The 21,151-nt window shown below is 39.7% G+C and overlaps 1 protein-coding gene and 1 pseudogene across 3 annotated transcripts; both read right to left on the reverse strand.

Moving 5' to 3' along the window:
* Positions 1-14,486: 14,486 nt before the first annotated feature.
* Positions 14,487-16,745, reverse strand: LOC147438106 (uncharacterized). Of its 3 annotated transcripts, none has more exons than XR_015184933.1 (2): positions 15,996-16,745; positions 14,487-14,763 (listed from the first exon to the last, which is right to left on the reverse strand). XR_015184933.1 is itself a non-coding variant. In XM_086487462.1 (1 exon), exon 1 carries the CDS (start codon positions 16,664-16,666, stop codon positions 16,061-16,063), a length of 606 nt encoding a protein of 201 aa, XP_086343588.1. In that variant the 5' UTR covers positions 16,667-16,744; the 3' UTR covers positions 15,829-16,060. The 3 variants fall into 3 exon arrangements, 1 of the variants encoding a protein (XP_086343588.1); XR_015184932.1 differs by lacking the exon at positions 14,487-14,763 and adding an exon at positions 14,793-14,809; XM_086487462.1 differs by lacking the exon at positions 14,487-14,763 and having other exon boundaries at positions 15,829-16,744.
* A 2,355-nt stretch (positions 16,746-19,100) lies between these two features.
* Positions 19,101-20,471, reverse strand: LOC147438107 (L-type lectin-domain containing receptor kinase IV.1-like; annotated as a pseudogene).
* Between the last annotated feature and the right edge of the window lie 680 nt (positions 20,472-21,151).

A 21,151-nucleotide genomic window follows, 5' to 3' on the forward strand; every position in this document is an offset into this window, starting at 1 on the left:
TTAGCTCCTCATGCCTTAGGTAAATTTGGTCATACCCCCAATCTTGTATCATTTTGAGTTGACGCATAAAAGGTCGCCCCAAAATAATGTCAAAGTTGTTCGTTTCCCGAAATCTACCACGGCAAAGGTGTGCTCATAGTTAATTCCACACGAAGTTTCAACTATTTGGTCCAGAATTCCCAATGGTCTCTCTATATACCCATCTGCGAGTTGCAGTTTCATTCTCGTCTTTCTAAGAGCTGGACGACCCCGTTTCTCTCAGATTTGCTTTGTCGCAATCGCAACTCCCGCTCCACTGTCTAGGATAGCTATCGTCTTTATATCCTGATATTCGACAGGTAAAGTTGTATTACCTTCCCCACCTTCACAATAATCTCCGACCTTGGTTATGGGCACAGGTTGGGCTTTGGGTTGACCTTCTCGTTTGTTTTCTTCTACCGTAGGGTTTGTCTGAAGAGGAATGTTTATTCCTTTTTTCTCCAAATATTTCCCCATGTCTTCCCATAAGTGTGGTCTGACTCTCAAGAGTTCTGATAGTGTGAGTGTGCATGTTACACGTGTCAACAACATCTCTTGAAGACTTTTCGAGTCAATCATTTGTGGAATAGCTCTCATCTGGGATGGAACTAATCTTATCTCCGATTGTGCCTCGATTTCACCTATAAATGAAGGCAGGGTTTTCAAGGATTGAGCTTTGCTTTCCATCGAAACCTCCGTTTCTGCATCTCCATACAGCGATTGTATATCTTCTGGATAAAATTCGTTGTCCATGTGACCCTCAGGAATTGGTACAGATTGTAACGTCGCGCTTTCATTCTTTCTATTTATAATGGTTTCCCATAAGTGTTGTGGCCATGGTTCTTCCACGTCTAGAATTGGCATTACAGTCATTGACTTAGCACCATCAGTGGTGTTCGGCACCACTCGGTGATCCAATGACAATATCGTTTCAGGCCTGGGTCCGTTTACATGTTCTGACTCATCATCTTAAGTTTTTCTTGCTCTTTGTGAATCAGCACTTCTTGTTCTGGGCTTCTAATCGCATTAGGTTCCATCAATGCCTGGGCTGTTTCAATAAGGTGTTTACACATTTCCAAACGCTTCGTTTCCACTTCTGGTTGAGGATAAGTCAACCATCTCTGCTCTAAGGTTTGGTTTGTTTTTAGTTTTGCTTCATACACTTGTAATAGAGCATCTGAAGGCTCTAGCACTTTCTCGACCAAGACTGATACCCCTACGGATGCTTTCCTCGGCTTGTTTTTGTCCTCAGCAGTTTTACTATCTCTCTCTTGTTTCAATTGCTCTTTCGTTTCATGTAATTCATTTTGCATGGCAATTTGGGTTTTTATCCTTCTTGTTTTCATTCTATCTCGTTTCGCCTTCCAGGATTTCCGTTGTGTCCTCACAGATAAACTCTCGTTTTTTGTGGGTATTGGCAACTCGACCTTTTCTTCCAATGGCTTGTTTTTCTCTAAGTCCTTGGCTTGGGCTCTGGTTGCCGCATTGATCTGGATCATGGGTTCGGTTTCTGATCCACTGCTTGCACTTGGTAACACCCCCACAATATTCATAGTTGCTTTTCCCTTGTTGTCCGGATTCCTTGGGCAATCTGACAGTATGTGATTCACACCACAACCGTCACAAAACCCAAAAAATTTCACTCTTTCGCCCTTGAAAGGACAACTACGCTCCCAATGATCTGAACTTCCATAGTTATAGCACGGTCCAACTGGTGGTTGATTTTGAGGAGGTGGTCCCATAAGTTGTTCTGCCCTATTAGGATATCCTCTTGGTTTGTAGTTCTGGTTCGCAATGAACATTAGCGTTCTTTCATCCACCAAATATTGATCCCTCGAAGGTTGTGCTACATACATTGGAGGTGCCATACCCTCGTTACTTCCCCACGTTTGATAGGTTTGAGGTGTATTATTTTTTCTTGGTGATGCTTCGTAAGGTTGAGCATACCTGATCATGGCCCTATTTTCCTGTGGTAAAGGAGGTTGTTGACCCAACACAGGTTGAGATATGTCTACTCCTGCTAACATATTCACATTTGGCCCAACTTGATATCTTGGAGGAGGTGGCTGGGGTGGTCCTGCTGGAGGTCCATACGGCCTTTCCCTCACATAGTTTTTGTTGTAAAAACACTCATCCGTGCCATGGTTCGTCCATTTTTTCTCTATGGTGTACCATTTCAGTATTCGTCCATTCGTAACTGGTGCTTTCGGCAGTTGTGTGCACCACGGTGTCGGGTGATCCCCCCCACATATGTTGCATTTCCTCATCTGAGACTGTCTCATCACCGGATTTGATCTCATATGTTGCTGCATTCTCTTCGTTACTTCCTCTATTATTTGGTCAGCTGTCGGCATCAAAGAAGCCTAAGCATCTTTCTTGGTAGAGAGTTCACTCTTAATAGATGAAGAGCCACTGTTACTGAATCAGTATCCTCCAACACTTCCCCATATGCTTTGCAGTTGTCAACAAGATATAACGCTTCCCTTGTAACCTGTTCAAATGTGCTACAGGATTTCAAGTGAAGGTCCTTTTTCAAGGTTTTGTTTCTAAGTCCTTCAATGAAGAGCACAGACAATCTCTCGTCCTCCGGTAATTCTCTCCTTGGGCACCTCTCAATGTATTGCTTGAATCTCAAGGATAATTCCTTCACTTTTTTGTTCTCCTTTTGTTTAAAGGCCTATATCTGTGATACAATATTATGCTTTATACCCCGTTTTGAGAATTCTTCCGCGAACTCCGGCAATACATGTTCAATATTCGGACAAGTTTCACGATTCAAAGGTTGAAACCACGTTAAGGCCGTCCCTTCCAAGGTCATCCCAAATCCCTCATATGAGTATGGAAATCAGTGATCTGCTCTGCTCTTAAGACTTGCTTGAAGAGCGACACATGGACATATGGATCCCCTGATCCACATGTTAGGATTCAGGACTACCCTGATCCACATGTTAGGATTCAGGACTCACAGGCACTAAGTCCTTGAACTCACTTGGTCTATCTTCTATTTTCACACAGTAGCGGTCCATACCATCTTTGTAGATCTTGGCACCTTGCTTGTTGTCATACTGATACTTGATGAACAATAGCTTCATTGTGGCCGAAGGGTTTGATGGTCCTGCTGCCATGTTTTCTCTTTCTTTTAGGTTTAAATGTCCCAAGTTTTTTGTGAAAGACTCGTAAGATCTCTCTGAAGAAGTATCGGAAATACTTCCTTCAAGGATCGGCTCTAACGGTCGTACTACACCTTGGTTTACACTCTCCTCCGTTGATAAAACACTTACTTGATCCGCTAAATTTCGGTGTTGGTTCTTGACTTGTTTTCCCGATCTCAAAAACATGAAGAAAGTGGAATTTACCGATTGAATCCAAACCTCTTACCTGGACACGGAGTGATCTTCCAACTCACACGACTGCATGGATTGTTACTTGATCAGTCTCTGCAAATGAATACACTTGATGGATATGAGATCACTGTATCATTCCAACTGTCAGCAGATTCAACAACTTCACAACGACTTCAACACAATTTTGCTTGCAAATTATTGACAGTATGTCCAATTTGGGTTGTGACAACTCCTGATATCCTAAATAGTCTCGGTTTATGAACATGTTAAAAATGAGTCAAATCTGGGCTAGAGGTACACCGATCGCGATCGTAGTACAGTGCCCAAATTTGATGAAACTTCACCAAATTGTTCACTAGGCTATTTCAAAGCTACCCACCTGATCCTTTTGTATTCAAACCCCAAAAAGTCAAGCTTTTACCAGTTCTTGGTTTGAAATACCTGATTTCCCAATTTTATCAGGTTTGATTGATTTTGATGTTTGATTTGGGATTTGAGAGATACCTAGGCTTGTCCTATGCACATGCTATCCCCCTGCATGGTTTCTTCCCAGTTTTGATGTGTTTTGGTCTACTGAAAGTCAATTTCTATGCCAGTTTAGCAGTTTTTGACTTGGATCTGTATTCAGATGACTTGACAGGTATTTTGAGGTTTCTGGCTCTTGGTCCTGTATACTTTTATGTTCATATACATCTGAGGATCTCACAAATGAAATCTGGTCAAAATTTGACACTCACGATCGTAGTTCTGAGCCCAAATTAGAACAAATTTGGCATGCTTGTAGACACTAATGTTTTAAGGCTATCCCAAGTCTTTTTGCATTTGGATCACCAAAAGTCAAGATTTTCCAGTTTCTGGGTCTGTCAGGCTAGTTTTACCCAAGTGGCCTGATTTCCTTGATTTTTGATGTTTTTGGGTGTGGTTGCTTTAGACAAACTTGTTTAGAATCTTATCAGGAAGGCACATGTCAAATCCTATACAATTCTGACACTGAGGTACACCGATTGCGATCATAGTACCTGGGCCAAATCTGATGAAATTTAGTATGCTCCCTCTGTCAAGTGTTTTATAATGTTTTGTGCTTCCACTTGGTGATTGGAATCAATATCAACCTTGTTTGGTCAGATTTTCTAAATTTCAGAGTCTTATGGCCTTTTTGCCAAGGTTATGGTTTTCTGGCTTGTCGACTCTAACTTTTTTCCCAAATCTGACTGGAATCTGATTTACTTATCCTACTCCTAAGTACAGAAATGAAAGAACATAAAGAAATGAATCAAACAAAACAAACAAGACGGATTTCGGGTGAGAATTCAGTACTCAGTCGAATTAGAGAAATTGAAGAGCAAAAAGGCTTTGAACACTCTCACTCACAGCTCCCTAAATCTCCTAAGAGAGGATCTAGCCGGTCCATTGACTCTAGACTCCACTAAGCTCTAAACCCCTGTCTAGCAGCCTAACTGAGGTGTAAAATGGATTTAAAGATTGATCTTCTTTTAAGGAAGCTAGCTGCGCACTCGGTCACTCATTACGTAAGGTGAATCCCTCGGCAACGGCGCCAATGTTTGCGGGTCACCACGACGGACATCCATAGCATAGCTCTCACGCATCAACATAAAATATCAATACAAGGGAAGCGACCAGGATGAGGCGTGGAAACTCACTAGGGTGTCATTCCTAATGAAGTGAACTCGATGAGATGCAACTACTAACTCTACAAGCAAATCAAACGCACTAAAGCCAAGTAATCTACCAATGTCCTTCTACACAACTCTACAATCATCATGCCCGTTTACCATGCAAATCATATCGGATTTGCACAAAACTTGAAGGGAAGCTACAGGGGACTATTTAGAACCTATCCTATCACTGTCACAGCATTCTAGAGAGGTACAAATATCGCGATCGTTCGTCCCAAAGTCAGCAAAAACAGTGAACAGGTGATTCAAAAGGGTCGTTTTAGAGTCCCTAAAACCTCTCGTAGGGTCAAAACAACATAAAATACGCATTTAAACACTCAAAACAACGATTTAAGGTCTCAAACTCGTAGTTAAAAACCTACACCGAATCTTGAATGATTACACTTGAATGGAAGAGCAAAGTAAGAGGAACACAATGCAATGAACGAATCTGAATTCGGATTACCGTAGCCACAGTAGCGAAGATTACAAGTTGGAGCAAGAAGAAGCTCTCAAACTTACGTTGTCTTCTCAGTTTGTGATAAAAAAGATAATGTTCAAACTTACAAAACTTGACCTTTATAGTTTAGGTCTTTACAAATGGCTTGTCTGGCCAAAAGCTCCTAAACTTCTAACTGGCTCTCCACTAAACAATTGCTCCCAGAAAAATAATCAAAAATTTCTTTACAAGTTCTCGGCTTAGAGAAGCTCTTTTACAAAAGGTCAAGATATCCGCAAAAATGTAGATTCTCTGAAAAATGTGACTCTTTCTTTGGAGACCATTGCTTCGTTGCTTGGTCCGCCAAACACTCTTTTTTGTAAAAGAGCTTAGAGAAGCTCTTTTACAAAAGGTCAAGATTTTTGCAAAAATGTAGATTCTTTGAAAAATGTAACTCTTTCTTTGGAGACCATTTCTTCGTTGCTTCATCCGCCAGACACACACACACTCTCTCTCTCTCAAACATTCATAATTTTAATTCTCTCTCTGTTACTATCCTCTCACTCAAACATGCACTTGGCTTCTCAATGTTGTGACATATGTTGGGCAACAAGATAAACCACCAATATGACAAGTGTTCTTCTATTTTGGCATGCACCAAATTAATTTCAACGGTTTACACTCCATAATAATGGAAATGGATTTTGAATAGCATTGAAAGACTACAATAAAAACACCGCAAACTATTATTAAAGTTGTTTATAGTACACAAATTAAAACAACAACTATAATAAGATAGATATGAAAAAAAAACAGTACAAAAAGACAAAGCCACTTACGAAAATGGCACGATTTTTGGTCAAGAGTCAAGCTTTGCCACATTTTTTTTGGCCCGAGGCTATCAAGTATGACACTTATGTACTTAATAGGTGCCCTACAAAAGGAAATGGCACTTATCAGTGGCCTATTGATCATATACGTATTTTTGGATGTTTCGCTTATGCTTTGGTGCCACACACGTAGCACAGAAAATTGGATGATAAGGTTGTCAAATGCATTTTTATTGGTTTGCTAAAAGAAAAAGGTACATGTTGTACCATCTGAAAGCAAAGCGGATCTTGGTTTCATGGGATGCTTTGTTTTTGAAGGATTCTATTCAGTCCTTGATGTCATGTACTAGAGACAATAATGTAAGCTCACATGACATTAATGACAGTTTGTGCACTCGTACACATGCAACAAATTAATTTCAATGGTTTATACTCCATAATAATGGAAATGGATTTTTAATAGCATTTAAAGACTGCAATAAAATTACCACAGTTAGAGTACAAAAATTAAAACAACAACCATAATAAGATAGATATGGAGAAAAAAACAGTACATGAAGACAAAGCCACTTACAAAAATGGCACAATTTTTGGTCAAGAGTCAAGCTTTGCCACATTTTTTTTGGCTCGAGGATATCAAGTATGACTCCTATGTACTTAACAGGTGCCCTACAAAAGGAAATGGCACTTAACAATGACCTATTGATCATATACGCATTTTTGGATGTTTGGCTTATGCTTTGGTGCCACAAACATAGCGTAGAAAATTGGATGATAAGGCTATCAAATGCATTTTTATTGGTTATAGTGCTAAAAGAAAAGGGTACATGTTGTACCATCTGAAAGCAAAGTGTATCTTGGTTTCATTGGATGCTTTGTATCTGGAAGATTCTATTCAATCCTTGATGTTATGTACTAGAGACAATAATGTAAGCTCACATGACATTAATGACAGTTTGTTGCCTCTTTTCAATGATGCAAATTTGAATGTAAATTCAAATCAAGAAAATGTAAATCCTATGGGGGTTTCTAAAAATGTTACAGATCAACCTACTACTGATGCAGATGTACATGATGTACTTGATGAGGAAAGGGCTCAGAATGAGCAGGCTAGAGGTATGCCAAAATGACAGGTGCATACTTTGTGTGATAGTAAATTGGATGCACCTTTGTCTAGTCATACTTGTTCAGGTTCTCTCCATGCATCTTACGTATCAAATTTTTATGCTTTGGCTATGTATAGCTTATGCGTTGTTGGTCAGAAACCTCTATTTTTTTATGAAGCACAGAATTCAAAAAATTGGATGGCTGCCATGCAATCAAAATATGATGCGCTTATAGAAAATGACACATGGACTTTATGTGATTTTCCTCCTGCAAAAAATTCCATTGATACGGAGTTGCTGTACAAGTTGAAACACAAGCCAAATGGTGAGATTGATGGCTATAAGGCTCAACTGCTGCAAAAACTTATGCACAACAAAAATGCATAGATTATGAAGAGACTTTTTCTCCTACTTGTCATATCACTACTGTGCATTGGTTTTGTCATTAAAGGGCAAGAAGATAAAGTGTGCAAATGTAAGAAAGCTTCGTATGGGTTGAAGCAATCTCCTCATGCTTGGTATGAGGAAGCTGACACTCATTTAGCTAAATGAGGCTTTCACAATAGTCTAACATAAAGCACATGTGGAGGCACTCGTCATGGATAACAACAACACAAATGTATTCAAGATATTTGATGTTGAGGATAGATAAACTGGATGGGGATAACTACCCAATGTGGACGTACATGATACAACATGTTCTTGTGTCAAAGAATATTAGGAACATGTGATTTTCCACTCACTAAAGAACCATGAGAAGTGGCTACATTGTTGTTATCACCTTTTCTCTAAGTAGCAACAAAAGCTTGCTCAACTGCATGTTGTTTAGCCTCTTCTTTCTTGAAAGTGACTCTTGCAATAGCAATGTGCATAATGCATCAAACGTGACACCATTAGGATTCCCTTGGGTCATAAGTCTCCAAGTACTAGCAAAAGAGTGATAACACTCTGACAATGCATCAAAAATAGTCTACACAAGTGACCTGTCAAAAATGACTTCACCTATAGAAATGAGTTGCTCATTAATATCCTGATACCATCAAGGAAAGTGTCCATGTCATCTTCCTCATGCATAATATTTGATTCCAACTCTTTACGCAGCAATGCAATTTTAGCCTCCTTGCGAGTTGCATAAATGCCGGCCATAATAACCAAAGCGTGTTTAGTTGATTTAGCCAAGCAAATGTGAGGAGTAATACTGTACTTCATAGCTAATGCAATTAATGCATGAGCCTGTGTATTTCTAAAATCCCAATGAGACTAATCAGCCGTAGGCAAAACAACTCTAGCAGTAACAGTCTTTCCACCAAATATGCAACATCTTCAGTAGAACTTATATCCATGGAAGGTAGACATTCATCAATGCCCTACACAACATTCCAAACGCTTCTACTAGCAGCACCTCGTTTGAGAATTATGGTGAAAAGGGCAAGAACAAGATGCGTTGCCATTATTGCAAGGCTAATGATCACTTGATCAAGCAGTGTCCTAAAGGACTCCAAGGACAAAGAGGTTGGTTCCAATACAAGTGCATGTATTATAGAAACTTCTATGAAAGGAGATTGTGATGCTGATGGAGATGCAGAGTGGGCATTTAGTGCAAAATGCATTTATGATCCTTCTGTCCATTACGCATGTACGTCATGTACGTCATTTGCTGCAGGTTCATAAGTGTGGTACTTTGATAATGGTGCTACAAAGAACATCACTTTACATCGAGCCTTGTTTACCTCTCTTGAGTATGTCCTCATGGGCATTCAATGACTTGTGCCAACAATGCCTCTTATCCGATCAAGGGAGTTGGAAAGATTGTGCCGACTGCTTCAAATGACAGTTCCTTCACACTTGTTGATGCACTTTATGTATCTATGATAAAAAAGAACCTTTTGTCTGTATCTGCACTTGCTAGACTTGGTCTGGTTGTAAAAATTATGGATGATAGAGGTACAATTCATGATCTCAATTTTGGGTGATGGAATTGTTGCACCTAGAATTTTATGCCGTGGGCTATATAAGCTCACTTTGTATCAAAAGTGTGGGTACAATTTTACAAATGTGATTGCAGATTCAAAGGCTATTTTGGATGCAGAACTTTGGCATGCACATTTGGGCATCTGAATTTTGCCAATTTGCTACGTTTGCAAAAAATTGATATGGTTATTTCTTTGCACCTCTTGAAGCACATGTGAAACATGTTTATGAAGCAACCGTTGTATTTTGGGTAAGATGCAATGTTCAAAGCTTCCAAAGGATGGTTTAATTTGGGCTACATGTAGATTGCAACTTGTGCATAGAGATGTTTGTGGGCGTATGCAAATTTGGCAATTACCTGTACTTCATGAATTTTGTTGATGATTACTCCAGGCATTCATGGGTGTATCCGCTTAAAGCTAAGTCAAAAATGTTCATGTGATTCAAGAAATTTTTAGATATGGATGGAAATGTATCTAAATGTACTATCTAGGTTGCCATCATTTGGAGACATTTTCATTCAACCTAAATCTCTAGATAGTTTGTTGCGTCTTTTTAATGGTGGCAACCTAAATGTAAATTCCAATGAGGGAAATGTACAACCTATGGGGGTTTCTAAAAATGCTACGATTCAGCCCATTAATAATGTAGATGTACATGATGTACTTGATGTGGAAAGGGTTGAGGATGAGTAGGCTTGAGGTATGCCAAAATGGCTAGTGCATACTTTGTGTGATAGTAAATTGTATGCACCCATGTCTAGTCGTACTCTCATGTTCTTGCCATGCAACTCATGCATCAAATTGTTATGCTTTGATTGTTTCTAGTTTATGTGATGTTAAGAAACCTCTATCGTTTGATGAAGCACATATTTCAAAAAATACAATCAAAATATGATGCATTTATACAAAATGACTCATGGACTTTATGTGATTTGCCTCCTGGCAAAAAGGCCATTATTACGAAGTGGGTTTACAAGTTGAAACATAATCTGAATGGTGAGATTGATTGCTACTTGTAGGCTCAACTTGTTGCAAAATGTTATTTAGAACTCACAAGAGTGAGTGATGCTATATTAAGAATATCAAAAAATTACAAGGTTAGCCCTGCTCACAATTCGAGCCAGGGCATCCAAAGGATCACGCAGATACATGGCATGGTTCCAAATACAAACAAGAAACTTTAACTTAACAAAACAACATTGATGGCCCACTTGAGATAACCAGCTCTTTGCTTTCTTGCACGATCTCCAAGAAGCAGAGACAAAATATACACTTCTCAAAGACCCGAAAATTCCTAGTCTTGCATAAATGGTTGAAGTAGCAGAATCTAACAATCTGCGTGCAAATCAATAACACTTGGCTATTCATCCCATCCCTCCAAGGATCGGGTTGTTCTTGAATAACAACCTTCCAAGTCTTTTGTACCCATTTGAACGTCTTCCCTATTAGCCCACTTACCCGGTATTCCTCAAACAGGTGCACAAGGTCCTCTCTTGCCACTTTGTAGCATGAACACCCTATCTGAACCGATACCTCTAGCATAAATCTTCACTCCATTTGGTAAGGGGCCCCACAACACTTTCCAAAGAAAGATTTTCATTGTCAAAGGGCCCTGTGACCTCCACATGTTATTGGTTACCACCTTCCACCTTGCTTCCGACCATTGCTTTCCCCAAAGTCTATTAAGGGGAGAGGAACAATCTGGAGAGGCCAAGAGACAATGGTAGTCTATTGGTCTTTCCTTGGGCCACCACTAGGCACTCTATTCAAATGCAAGCTCACACATCGACATACAATAATTGTCCAACCCATCTAGAACCCTATTGACTAGAAGTCTTGTTATCTAATTCATGAGAAATTGGGAAGCCAGGAGGTCATCACCTTTCCAAACTTCTTCATGTTGTCCCAAAGGAGGTCCAAATGATTAAACCCTTTATTGTTGATATTTTTAGCTATCTCTCTGCAGAAAGGGTTAAGCTACAGGCTTCCCACCTTTGACAACCAAGGGGACCAATGAGAGATTGAGTTGCGGAAGTATCTTGTCACCTCTCCCCATTCCAGCATTTCCAAAGCTCTATTACACTTTCATACGATCTCTCCTGCTAGTCTTAATCTGGACCACTGTTGGGGGGGGGGGAGTAGCTTGTCATGTATCTCTAAGATTCTCCAATCACCCCCCTTAGAGGTCAAATTTTCCTTGTCAATCATGTCCTTTGCCATAATAGCCCATGTGTGTTCCTGTAGTGAGATTGAAGTCAAGAACTTGGCACACATGGCCTAAGTATGCACAGTAGGGTTGAGAATCCCAATGCCCCCTCCCTCCACACTCATTGGGACAGTCTCCCAACTTGCCCACTGCCACCCACGGCGTCACGTCTTTTGTGTTATTTTTACAAAGGAACTTTTTCACCGGTTTCAAGAACTCCTCTTAGAGTCTCAATGGCACTTGGCTAATTTCAAGAGCGTGCTGGTGAATCTTATATACAAGATCAAAAAAGAGTTAAACACTTTAACCCTGCTCGAGAAGGGGAGTGACCATGAGTGATAACTTCCTTGGTATTGTGATGGTGCACTATACTTGTACAAAGAATCATTAGAAACATTTTAAACCCCAAAGCCTAGTAAGGAAATTTACTAGCTTACTATTCTGTAGCTAAAATTGAAATTGACACTAGTCTTGTAAAAAATTATCCACTTTTGTGGCTTTTTGAGACCTTTGCAAAAAAGTCCCTAGCACTATAATAGTGATCTAAATAGAAGATTATTTCAGGGAATTATGACCAGCACTCAATATGAGTTGATTAAAAATAGTACAGAGCTAAATGAAGTCTAAAGGTGTCTTTCCATTGACATGTTCTACAACTAATTTGTGTAGTTCGACAACAAATTCTCTTTTGAAAGTAAATCAAATCATTGTTATATATGCAAGCCCAAACTTCTTTGAAAAATCCCTCAATAGGCATGTGATAGCTGTACCAAGCTTTTTTAACCCATGTACAAAGGTTGTTGGCATTTTTTTACTTTTCCAAGTTAAGTAGTGAAATGTTGTTTTGTGTATAATTTGCTAATTTTAGAATAGTAAATTTTTTATTTTTGAGCTTTTCATGTAAATTGTGTATTTTGAAACTTTTTTCATATTTTAAACCCATAATTAAGAAGTTTCATGAAATTTTGATTTCATATACAAAACTTATGTTTCATTTACTAGAATCGTGATGTGAGCCAATTTTTGTGGCTCATTACAACTTTAGTGTTAAGGGGACAGAAAACGGCAAGGTGATATGGGGCTCTTAACTGCACATAGAGTATGCCAATATATGTATGAACACATGACACATCTTAGATAACTCTTTTGGTGAAAATTTAAGAAAACCCATTGAAGGTAGACATATCTAATGGTTCAAATTAAATTTGGTAACAATAGAAATGTGTCCATTACATCTGAACAATTCAACGGCTACGAAGGAAAGACAAACTTTGGATGAGAAGCCTCGGATGTTGCAAGAAACAAAGGGTTTGGATGCAAAGAGCTTTGATTGCCATGTCGATGGAGTGCAAATGTAAGGAGATGAGATGAGAAGGATCCTTTTCACCTCCTACATCCCCCTTCGTCCTTCCACCTCTCAAAGTATTGCCTTTCTCATTTCAACCTTCCACCTCTCAAAGTATTGCCTTTCACATTTCAAAGAGTCACGCCTTGAAAAAGCTATTATTTGACCTCTTGAGTTGTGATTCTGGCTATTATTTGACCTCTTGAGTTGTGATTCTGACTAGTGGGAAAAACTATAACAAGGTATGTACACCACCCTCTTCCTATTGGTTTCCTGCTAATTTATCTTATTTTAAAAGGTCTCTTTTGGATTTCACATTTTTTCTAATGTGTTGTTTAGCTAACATTCAAATAATAGTAATCAATTCAATTTATACCATGCATGAGCATTGCCTAAAATACTTTGTTAAAATTTTGTTTTTCATTTCTTACTACAATGGACTTTTAAGTTTTTTCTTCTTTTCCATGTAAGCTCTTGTATCTTATAAGTGCATGACAAGATCTTGTAATTTTTTGGGATGATCAATAAAATTCACTCACAATTGTGAGTTTTGCAAAAAATCAAAAAAGTTTTTTCTTCTTTGAAAAATTTTCAGGTCTTTGATGTGGTCTAAACAAAAAGAAGACATTTTGGTGTCTAAAGAAAATCGCACTTTCAAACACAATCAAGAAAATTGCATACATTGTCAAATTGCACATGTTTATAGACCTCGACACATTGGTTGTAGTACGGAGATGTGGCCAAGACAATAGATAAAGAGATGGTGAAGCCAATATGGCCCGATATCTCAAACACAAAAGGGACATTCAAAGCTTTAACAATGCAAATATGTGCCACAAATTATCGAGCATGCATAGTGCTTCGTGGTGATTTGATGAAAATAAACCAAGGGATTTTAGCTCATCATTCATATCTTCATAAAGAGGACATTCATTATGAGTCTTATCGCTATTCCTAAGGATGATCTTAGGAATGCTACTATGAAAGTCCATCAAAAGGTAAAAAAATTGTAAACACAAATAGACTAGCAGCAAGCCATCCAAGCTACAAAGAGAGAGAGAGAGAGAGAGAGAGAGAGAGAGAGAGTTTTTTATATCCAAATATCTTCATGCAAAGAGCAATTTTTTAATATACACTCGAGAAAACTTGATAAGCAAGAAAACCTTTTAATGATAATGATCAAGCACCCCAATAGGTTGGAGCACCTATTGCTCAAGCCTAGTCATGGGGACACATTCCATGTATGCAATAGTCTCTTTTACCAATGGTTGGCCATCATACACTTCCTTGTAGACACATGTATCACTTGCCTTGTTTGATGCAACATATCATTTACAGAATGCATAAATCCACAAATATCTTTATCTATTTTTCAAATTGATTATACAGAACAAGTGGTTGATATCGGATCGCTAAGAGCAATACCTTGTGGACTCCTCAAATCTTTCATCATCAGTAAGTTTGCTATAAAGTGTCCTAAAAGCATGCGACACGAATGATATTGATATGTATATTCCAAAGTATTATCAAAAGTTACCTGAAAAGTTTCAAATTGACAACATTAAAATGTATAGCTTGGCAATGTTTTCAATGAGCTACTGACCATTGGAACAACCAGTATCGCTCTTTGTAGCTTGTGACGTACATCCACAAACATATTTCCTTGGAGTCATTTTCTTCACTCTTCTTGATGGGCTTACACGCAAAGACATCTACATCATTTTCTTCACTCTTTGTTATCAACAGAAATTTCTCACAAAGGATGTCCAATTGCATTTTCTTCACTCTTCTTGATGCGCCTCGTCAAAGTTAGCCTGTTTCTTCACCTTTCCCATCAAAAAGGTAAGCAAAAGACCTCATCTTCCGAGGGATCTGAATTCCATAGAATTCAATTCAAATACAAATCAAACAAACAAACAATGTGAGGTCCCTTTTCTTTTTCATTTGCCTTCTAAGCTCTAAGGTCACATGATACAACCCTTGGTTGCCAATATAAGAAAACCTCTGCTTGCACATCAAGCTTGCACATAAGAAAACCTCTGCTTCACACAAATTGAAGCAAAAAAAGAGCCAAGTGTATTAGAGAAATTTGCATGGCCTATGTTCAATAGGTGCTTTGAGCACATGCATACAAGTGTATGACATAGTCTCATTGTGATGTATGACAAGAGTATATTGACATAGTTTCATTCTAATGGGTCTCCAATGTTAGGATTTGAAGGGCTCCCTATTCTTTCAGAAGACAAGCATTGAGAAGTAGTACCCTTCCCTATGAAAGGGCATAATTTTCTTTCTCTTCTAATGACTACATATCAAAACATGTTTGGTGAAGAATATAAGAAGGCAATTTGTTTGGTGGGGAATATTGGTAGAATTAGGAGTTCTTGCAGGTCAAAAAATTCTCCATTACACTTGGAAATACATAAAGACTAGAAGATACTCTTATTTTACATACTACTTTTCCATTTTCAATGTTATGGCATGTGTGTGTTTTGTAATTAATTAGATAGGCAACTTAGTGTATTCCCCTTCCATTGGCAAAGAGCCTATTTTATTTCTCTTCCTTATAAAGGGGCAACTTTTAAACAAGCCATTCTAATCACAGCTTCTTGAAAATTTGAACATTTATACGACGGAAAAATGCCTTAAGATGGAAAGACAAGCATCAAATTCCTACTACAATGGATCTCATGGGTATGGGAGGAAAAACCACACAAAAAATTATTAGAGAGATGCACCCCTAGATCGTCCTATACTTCGGCAAGATTAGCTGCGTTATTAAACTGGCTAATTGACCAAGAGATTGTTTGAGACTGGAGAGAGCTTTGAGAAGAGAAATGTGGACATTTGTTGCATAGAAACGGGGAATGGGTCTTGTGCAAAATCAAGCAAGAAGGCAAATATCAATAGGTGCTTTAAAGTAAAAGAGCTTCAATAAAAAAAGTAGCTTGTAAGTTTGTAAGCTTGAACCATTGAGAAACAGATTTGTGGAGCTTGTGAGTAAGTGAATAGACAAGAGGGGCTTGCATGGAACACAAAAGAGAGGTGATGTACTTACAAATGCCCTCTCGAAAATGAAGCAAGCATCCAAAGGGTAGGAGGGAACCGGGGGTCGGCGCCGTCTCAATATTGGAGGATGACGCAGCTGCAATTGGTTGATGAAGAGGGTTCCTGGGCAGCTGGGAGGTGGGCGAAAGGGTTGATGAGCATAGAAGGTTCTTCATGACAGCCATTTGTGTTGGAGGCAGGGGAAGCCAGTACTGAAGGAGCCGGCTCCTCCATTTCACTAGTAGGCGAAGGTAGAGAGATGGGCCCATCGCCGTCAATCGACACTCGGCAGGACTCAGCAGCCTCCTCCTCCTCCTCCTCTTCCAGTAGCTCATAATGCACATGCTCTACAGCCGGCGCACCGTCAACGTTTCCTGCCTTCGCCCTTCTGAACAAAAATGGCGACAGCCCCGCTAAAGCCATAGCCGCAACCTCCACCACCGCCACGCTGGAGCTCTCTAGCCGCCCCCTCGACCCCACTCTCTGCAGCAGCGCGCATAGGCTTCCTGCTGGTACATGGCCCCCATAGCTCCTCATCCACGCTGCCGCCCATGAGCCTGCTGCAATCCCGTGTCCTCCAAATCCCACCATCTCCGCCGCTTCCGGCAATAGAAGTGGCATCGCTGCCACCCCTGCCGCTACTACCGCCGCTCCCATCCCCACTGTCTTGCCCAGCCCCATGAAGCTGTCTTCCCTCTCTCACTAACTTCACAAACCGCCCGACTCCTTCCGTGTCAAGTCCCACCTCCCGGCGTGAAGTTTTCACGCTGTAGGTCAGTTTTCACGCTTTGACCTACAGCTGCACAGCACTATCGGACTTCCACTTTCGAAAGGGAAATTAGGAATCAGAATGTTATATTCATTCATATTTACCACTACCCATCATTTCAATCATTTCAAAGGTTGTGAAATTATGATGACTTAACGTGCCTTTTCAGCGGGCCCCCCTCATCACTATCTCACATCATGGGCAGGAGGGGATCAATGGTCCACGCCCATTTCGCAGACTAGGTACGATCTAAGCCGTCCTATGCGCTTTGTCTAAATTTGGGAAAATAGGTAAACTCAGGTACAACAAACCCCTCCCCCAGATTCAAACTGAGGACGTCCCCTTTGCAAGCCTACCACCTTAACCACCTCGTTGTGCGTGCTTGTTGAAAGCATGGGAGAAGGCCTTAAATTTGGAGGCCATTGTGGACGTCATTGGCATTTTGGGCATCAAATGAAGGCTAGAATGGTCCACAAAGGCTTCACCGTGAAACTTTCTTACTAGGGGCAAGTTGTCATTAGACTCCCAAGTATAAGGAGTAGGGTGTCATATATATATATATATATATTAAATGTGTTGTAACTTCTATATATATACATACACAAAAAGAGAGAGAGAGAGAGTTATATATATATATATATATATATATATATATATATATATATATATATATATATAATGTGTTGTAACTTGTGTATTTTTATTATCTCAAGGTTAGAGACTTCAAAATACTATGCAATTTTGAATATGAGCTCTCTCGTCTTTCAAATGTTTATTATGAATGCATGCATGTGTAGAGGTGTCACTTGTTATATTGTAGTGACATAGTATCGTACAATGTTAAGCGTCATTTACACTGCACAACTCAAAAATCGATTGACGCCCAACTTTTATAGGCTGAGTGTAATTTGAAGCTCAATAAATGTAGACTAGGAGTCGTATATATTTAACCAAAATCTAAGAGAGGGAGTCAACTAATTTTAATTTTTTAATTTGTCATTGTCATTGTCATTGGGATCGGAGTCGGAGTCGAAGTCAGAAGGGTTTCTTCTATGATGGACCGTCGGGTAAATTGGTAAATTTGGGGTGTGTTGCAGATCGACAGCCCACGATGCCTCCACTTTTATAATTAAGCGTGGGCCATTGATCCCCTCTTGCCCATGTCCGTGTGAGATAGTGCTAAGGCTATGGCCCTATGGGCTTGATCGGACCGGGGACCCTTTAAAAGCAAACAATCATGTTAGCTACTCGGGAGTCGGCACTACCTTTGGACTTGGGTCCAATTTTCTAATTGGAAGAGAATGTATCCAAGGCTAGAAAAATACATTTTTCCTAAGGGATCAAAATAAGGGGAAACTTGAAATTCTCCCAGTTTTTAGGTCAAAATATGAAGCTTCCGCCAGTAATTACACATAAAAACTTGTGTAAATTTTTCGGTTTTCTTAAAGGCAAGCTCAAAATCTAACTGAGATTTTATAATTTCAGCCGGTTAAAATACACTAGACCGTGGTTTTTTTCTAACACTGATTATGTATCTAGTTGTTCTAACAACACCTGTGACCTCAGTGAGGTGTGAGGGTCCCTATCACCCCCTTTCTCATGAGTGTCAGTTTATAAAACATAACCATCACTCATCACATCAGTCTTGTTTTACCTTTTGCTTTCTCTAAGAGCCTGATCGCGTTTTCATGCGCCAAATGATTCTTTGCGAAGAGTATGTCAACTTCTCGAGCAGAACGCGTTTAAAAGGAGGGAGTTCAACGAGTGGGCTGCTCTGATTTACTGAGAATCCCACTTCTTTTGAGGCCATTATTTCATATCTTGTAGATTACGAGGTCCAAATGCAGCTTAGGAAGTGTCATGATTGTATTTTGTCTCTCTAGTTTACCTACTTCGTAACTTGGTGAGGAGCACGACGGGTAGCACATGCAACCAAGTCCTAATGTAATTGTAAGGCATTTAAATTTTTTTTTTTAAACAAAGCATTAGAGAGTAATACATTAGAGAGAGAGAGAGAGCCATGGCTGGCGAGCATGGAAGCTTTAGATATGTCAAGAATATATACAACGGCCGCATCGAAAGATCTTCTTGGCCATGCCCCTATTGGGCATATCCCACAATTAGGACACTCCATCTCTCTCTTGTTGGGCAAATTTATCTCTCTCTCTCTCTCTCTCTCTCTCTCTCACCCCCCTCTTTCTCTCTCTAATTTTGTGAAGCATGCTAAATTATGTTAATCAAGTGGGTGTGATTAATTTAACTAATGATAAAATATTTATGATTTTTTGGAAGAATTATTTATGAAAAATAACAAACGCTTTGTATTTTTTCGAAGAAGTGTTGTTATTATGAAGCGTTATGGGTGCAAGTGGAGCGTTTTGTGTTGTGTGTAGTGCGAGAGTGCTTTGTTGAACGAAGGGCTTTCTGTTTCATCACAAGGCAAGCCATCCCCAAGCTTGGAGGGTCGAGGTAGAAGACGAGCGGTTCCACTTGTAAAACAGACTTGACTGTGTTTTGCTATAACGGGATCATATCCGCTGTTTCAATTTGTGAGAGCCAATCCAAAACATGATGGGTGGATGCCATCGAGGTCTCTCTTGTGGGCATATGTGAAGTCCAAGAAAGTAGTACCCATTCTTTTTTAGTAGTGTTCTTTAATTTTTATTCACAAGCAAAACAGAGGGCAACACCAAAATTTGAATGTTTAAGCGCTAAAGCGGGGTTCAATAAAATAAGTGCAGCAAGTAGAGAGACATTATTCGTGGTAATATGAGCGATAATAACCGCGGTAATGTTTGAAATACAAAAAAATACCACCCCCCCCCCCTCTCTTCTTTGGCCAACCCATTTTGGCTCTCTCTCTACAAAACGCGGTAAAAGGTCGCTATAAACGTTTTGAATTGCGTTTTTTTCCTAGAACATACCAGTTTCTATAGTAAAGACTACATATAAAGTGCCTTTCACACTCTCCCATAAGCTCATCTTTGAGTAACTCAAAATCTTTGTGGCAAATGCCTTCAATGTGGGGGCTATCGAAAGGTGCACATCTATCTGATGTGACACTACATCATAATCAATCTAGGTGATGAGACGGCGGCTGAAATTGGTGCTTTTCAAAACCAACTATGAGGGAAAGCTTTGATATCTAGTGGGTGAGAAAATTGATGTCCAAGCCGTCATGGTGATCATCCGGATTATTGTACTCAAGGTTCGGGAAGGTGTCATACTCAATAGCAACATGGAAGCATTGGAGCCTTTGTAGAAGTCGACATCGAAGAGGCTGCCATGGTAGATGGAGTGGTAGATCGGGTAATTGAAAGCAGGTTATTGAGTGCTATTATGAATATGAAACCGTCCCAAATGATGCTTGTCTTGTTTGTGGATATGGAGAAGGTAAATGAGGTAGAAAATAATGCAGCTAGCCCTTGGGAGAGGTTTTGCATGACGATGGGCATCCTGACGATGGGCATCCTGTAGAGAAATCTTAAACAAATAAGGACATGTTTCTTTGCTTCTTTTTTATGTCATGAAAAGAGAGCTACCATCTTCATTGATGGTCGTGTTGCCGAGGATGAGAAGGTTCTCTGTGGAAGCAAAATTTAGGAACGTGAAGCTCGCATTCTTGGAATATACAAGATGGGAAATTGTACTTAGAGTAAGGGAATATGGAGCGAGTGAATATAAAACATCTTGGAAAGCATTATCAAAGAAAAACATTGATGAAAAGAGTGTTAGAGGCAGCTAGGAAAGAGCTGGCAGTTCGTTGATTCTAGGAACAGAGGCATTGATAGACTTGATAACATGGGAGATATCTAGAGTTTGCCTACATCAAGTTGTGCCAGAAGCTGAGCAAGGTGAACAATGTTTCAAATTTGGTGGACATTGAAATGATGGTGGAGGAGGGCATCATAGGTGACATTATAGATGCTAGCACGAAGAAGTAATTTTCGCTAGATGTTGCCGCACTAGGAATCCTCCAATGTTGAGTAGAAAAATGGCCAACGTGATGCGTGATAAGATGGAGTCATCGATGATTGTCACCCAATTGGTAGTGAAGAACATGACTTCGAGTGATACTTGAACACCTAGAGAAAGAATCCATTTTATAGGTCCCTCCTTTGCAAGTATGCATCCGCCTCATCCAACAAAAGGATCACATGCCAATTGTACACGATTTCCATTATTTGGATGAGCCTTGCTTCCACCTCATCCGCTTCCTTTACCAGCTGAAAGGTGCTTATGGACCACATGCATGCCGTTTCACCAAATTCCCTATGGGCTTGACCGAACCCAGACCCTTCCTGCAAACAGTCACATTAGTTACTCCGGGGTCAACGCTAGCTTTGGGACTTGGAAGTTGGGTTCAATTTTCCAGTTGAAAGAGAATGTACCTTGTC

The sequence above is a fragment of the Adiantum capillus-veneris genome, chromosome 17, assembly GCF_014529385.1.
Source record: "Adiantum capillus-veneris isolate H3 chromosome 17, ASM1452938v2, whole genome shotgun sequence".
Taxonomy (NCBI): Eukaryota; Viridiplantae; Streptophyta; class Polypodiopsida; order Polypodiales; family Pteridaceae; genus Adiantum; species Adiantum capillus-veneris.

Coding starts and splice junctions, on each gene's coding strand:
- LOC147438106 (XM_086487462.1), bottom strand. CDS start 16,666: ATGGGGCTGGGCAAGACAGTGGGGATGGGAGCGGCGGTAGTAGCGGCA.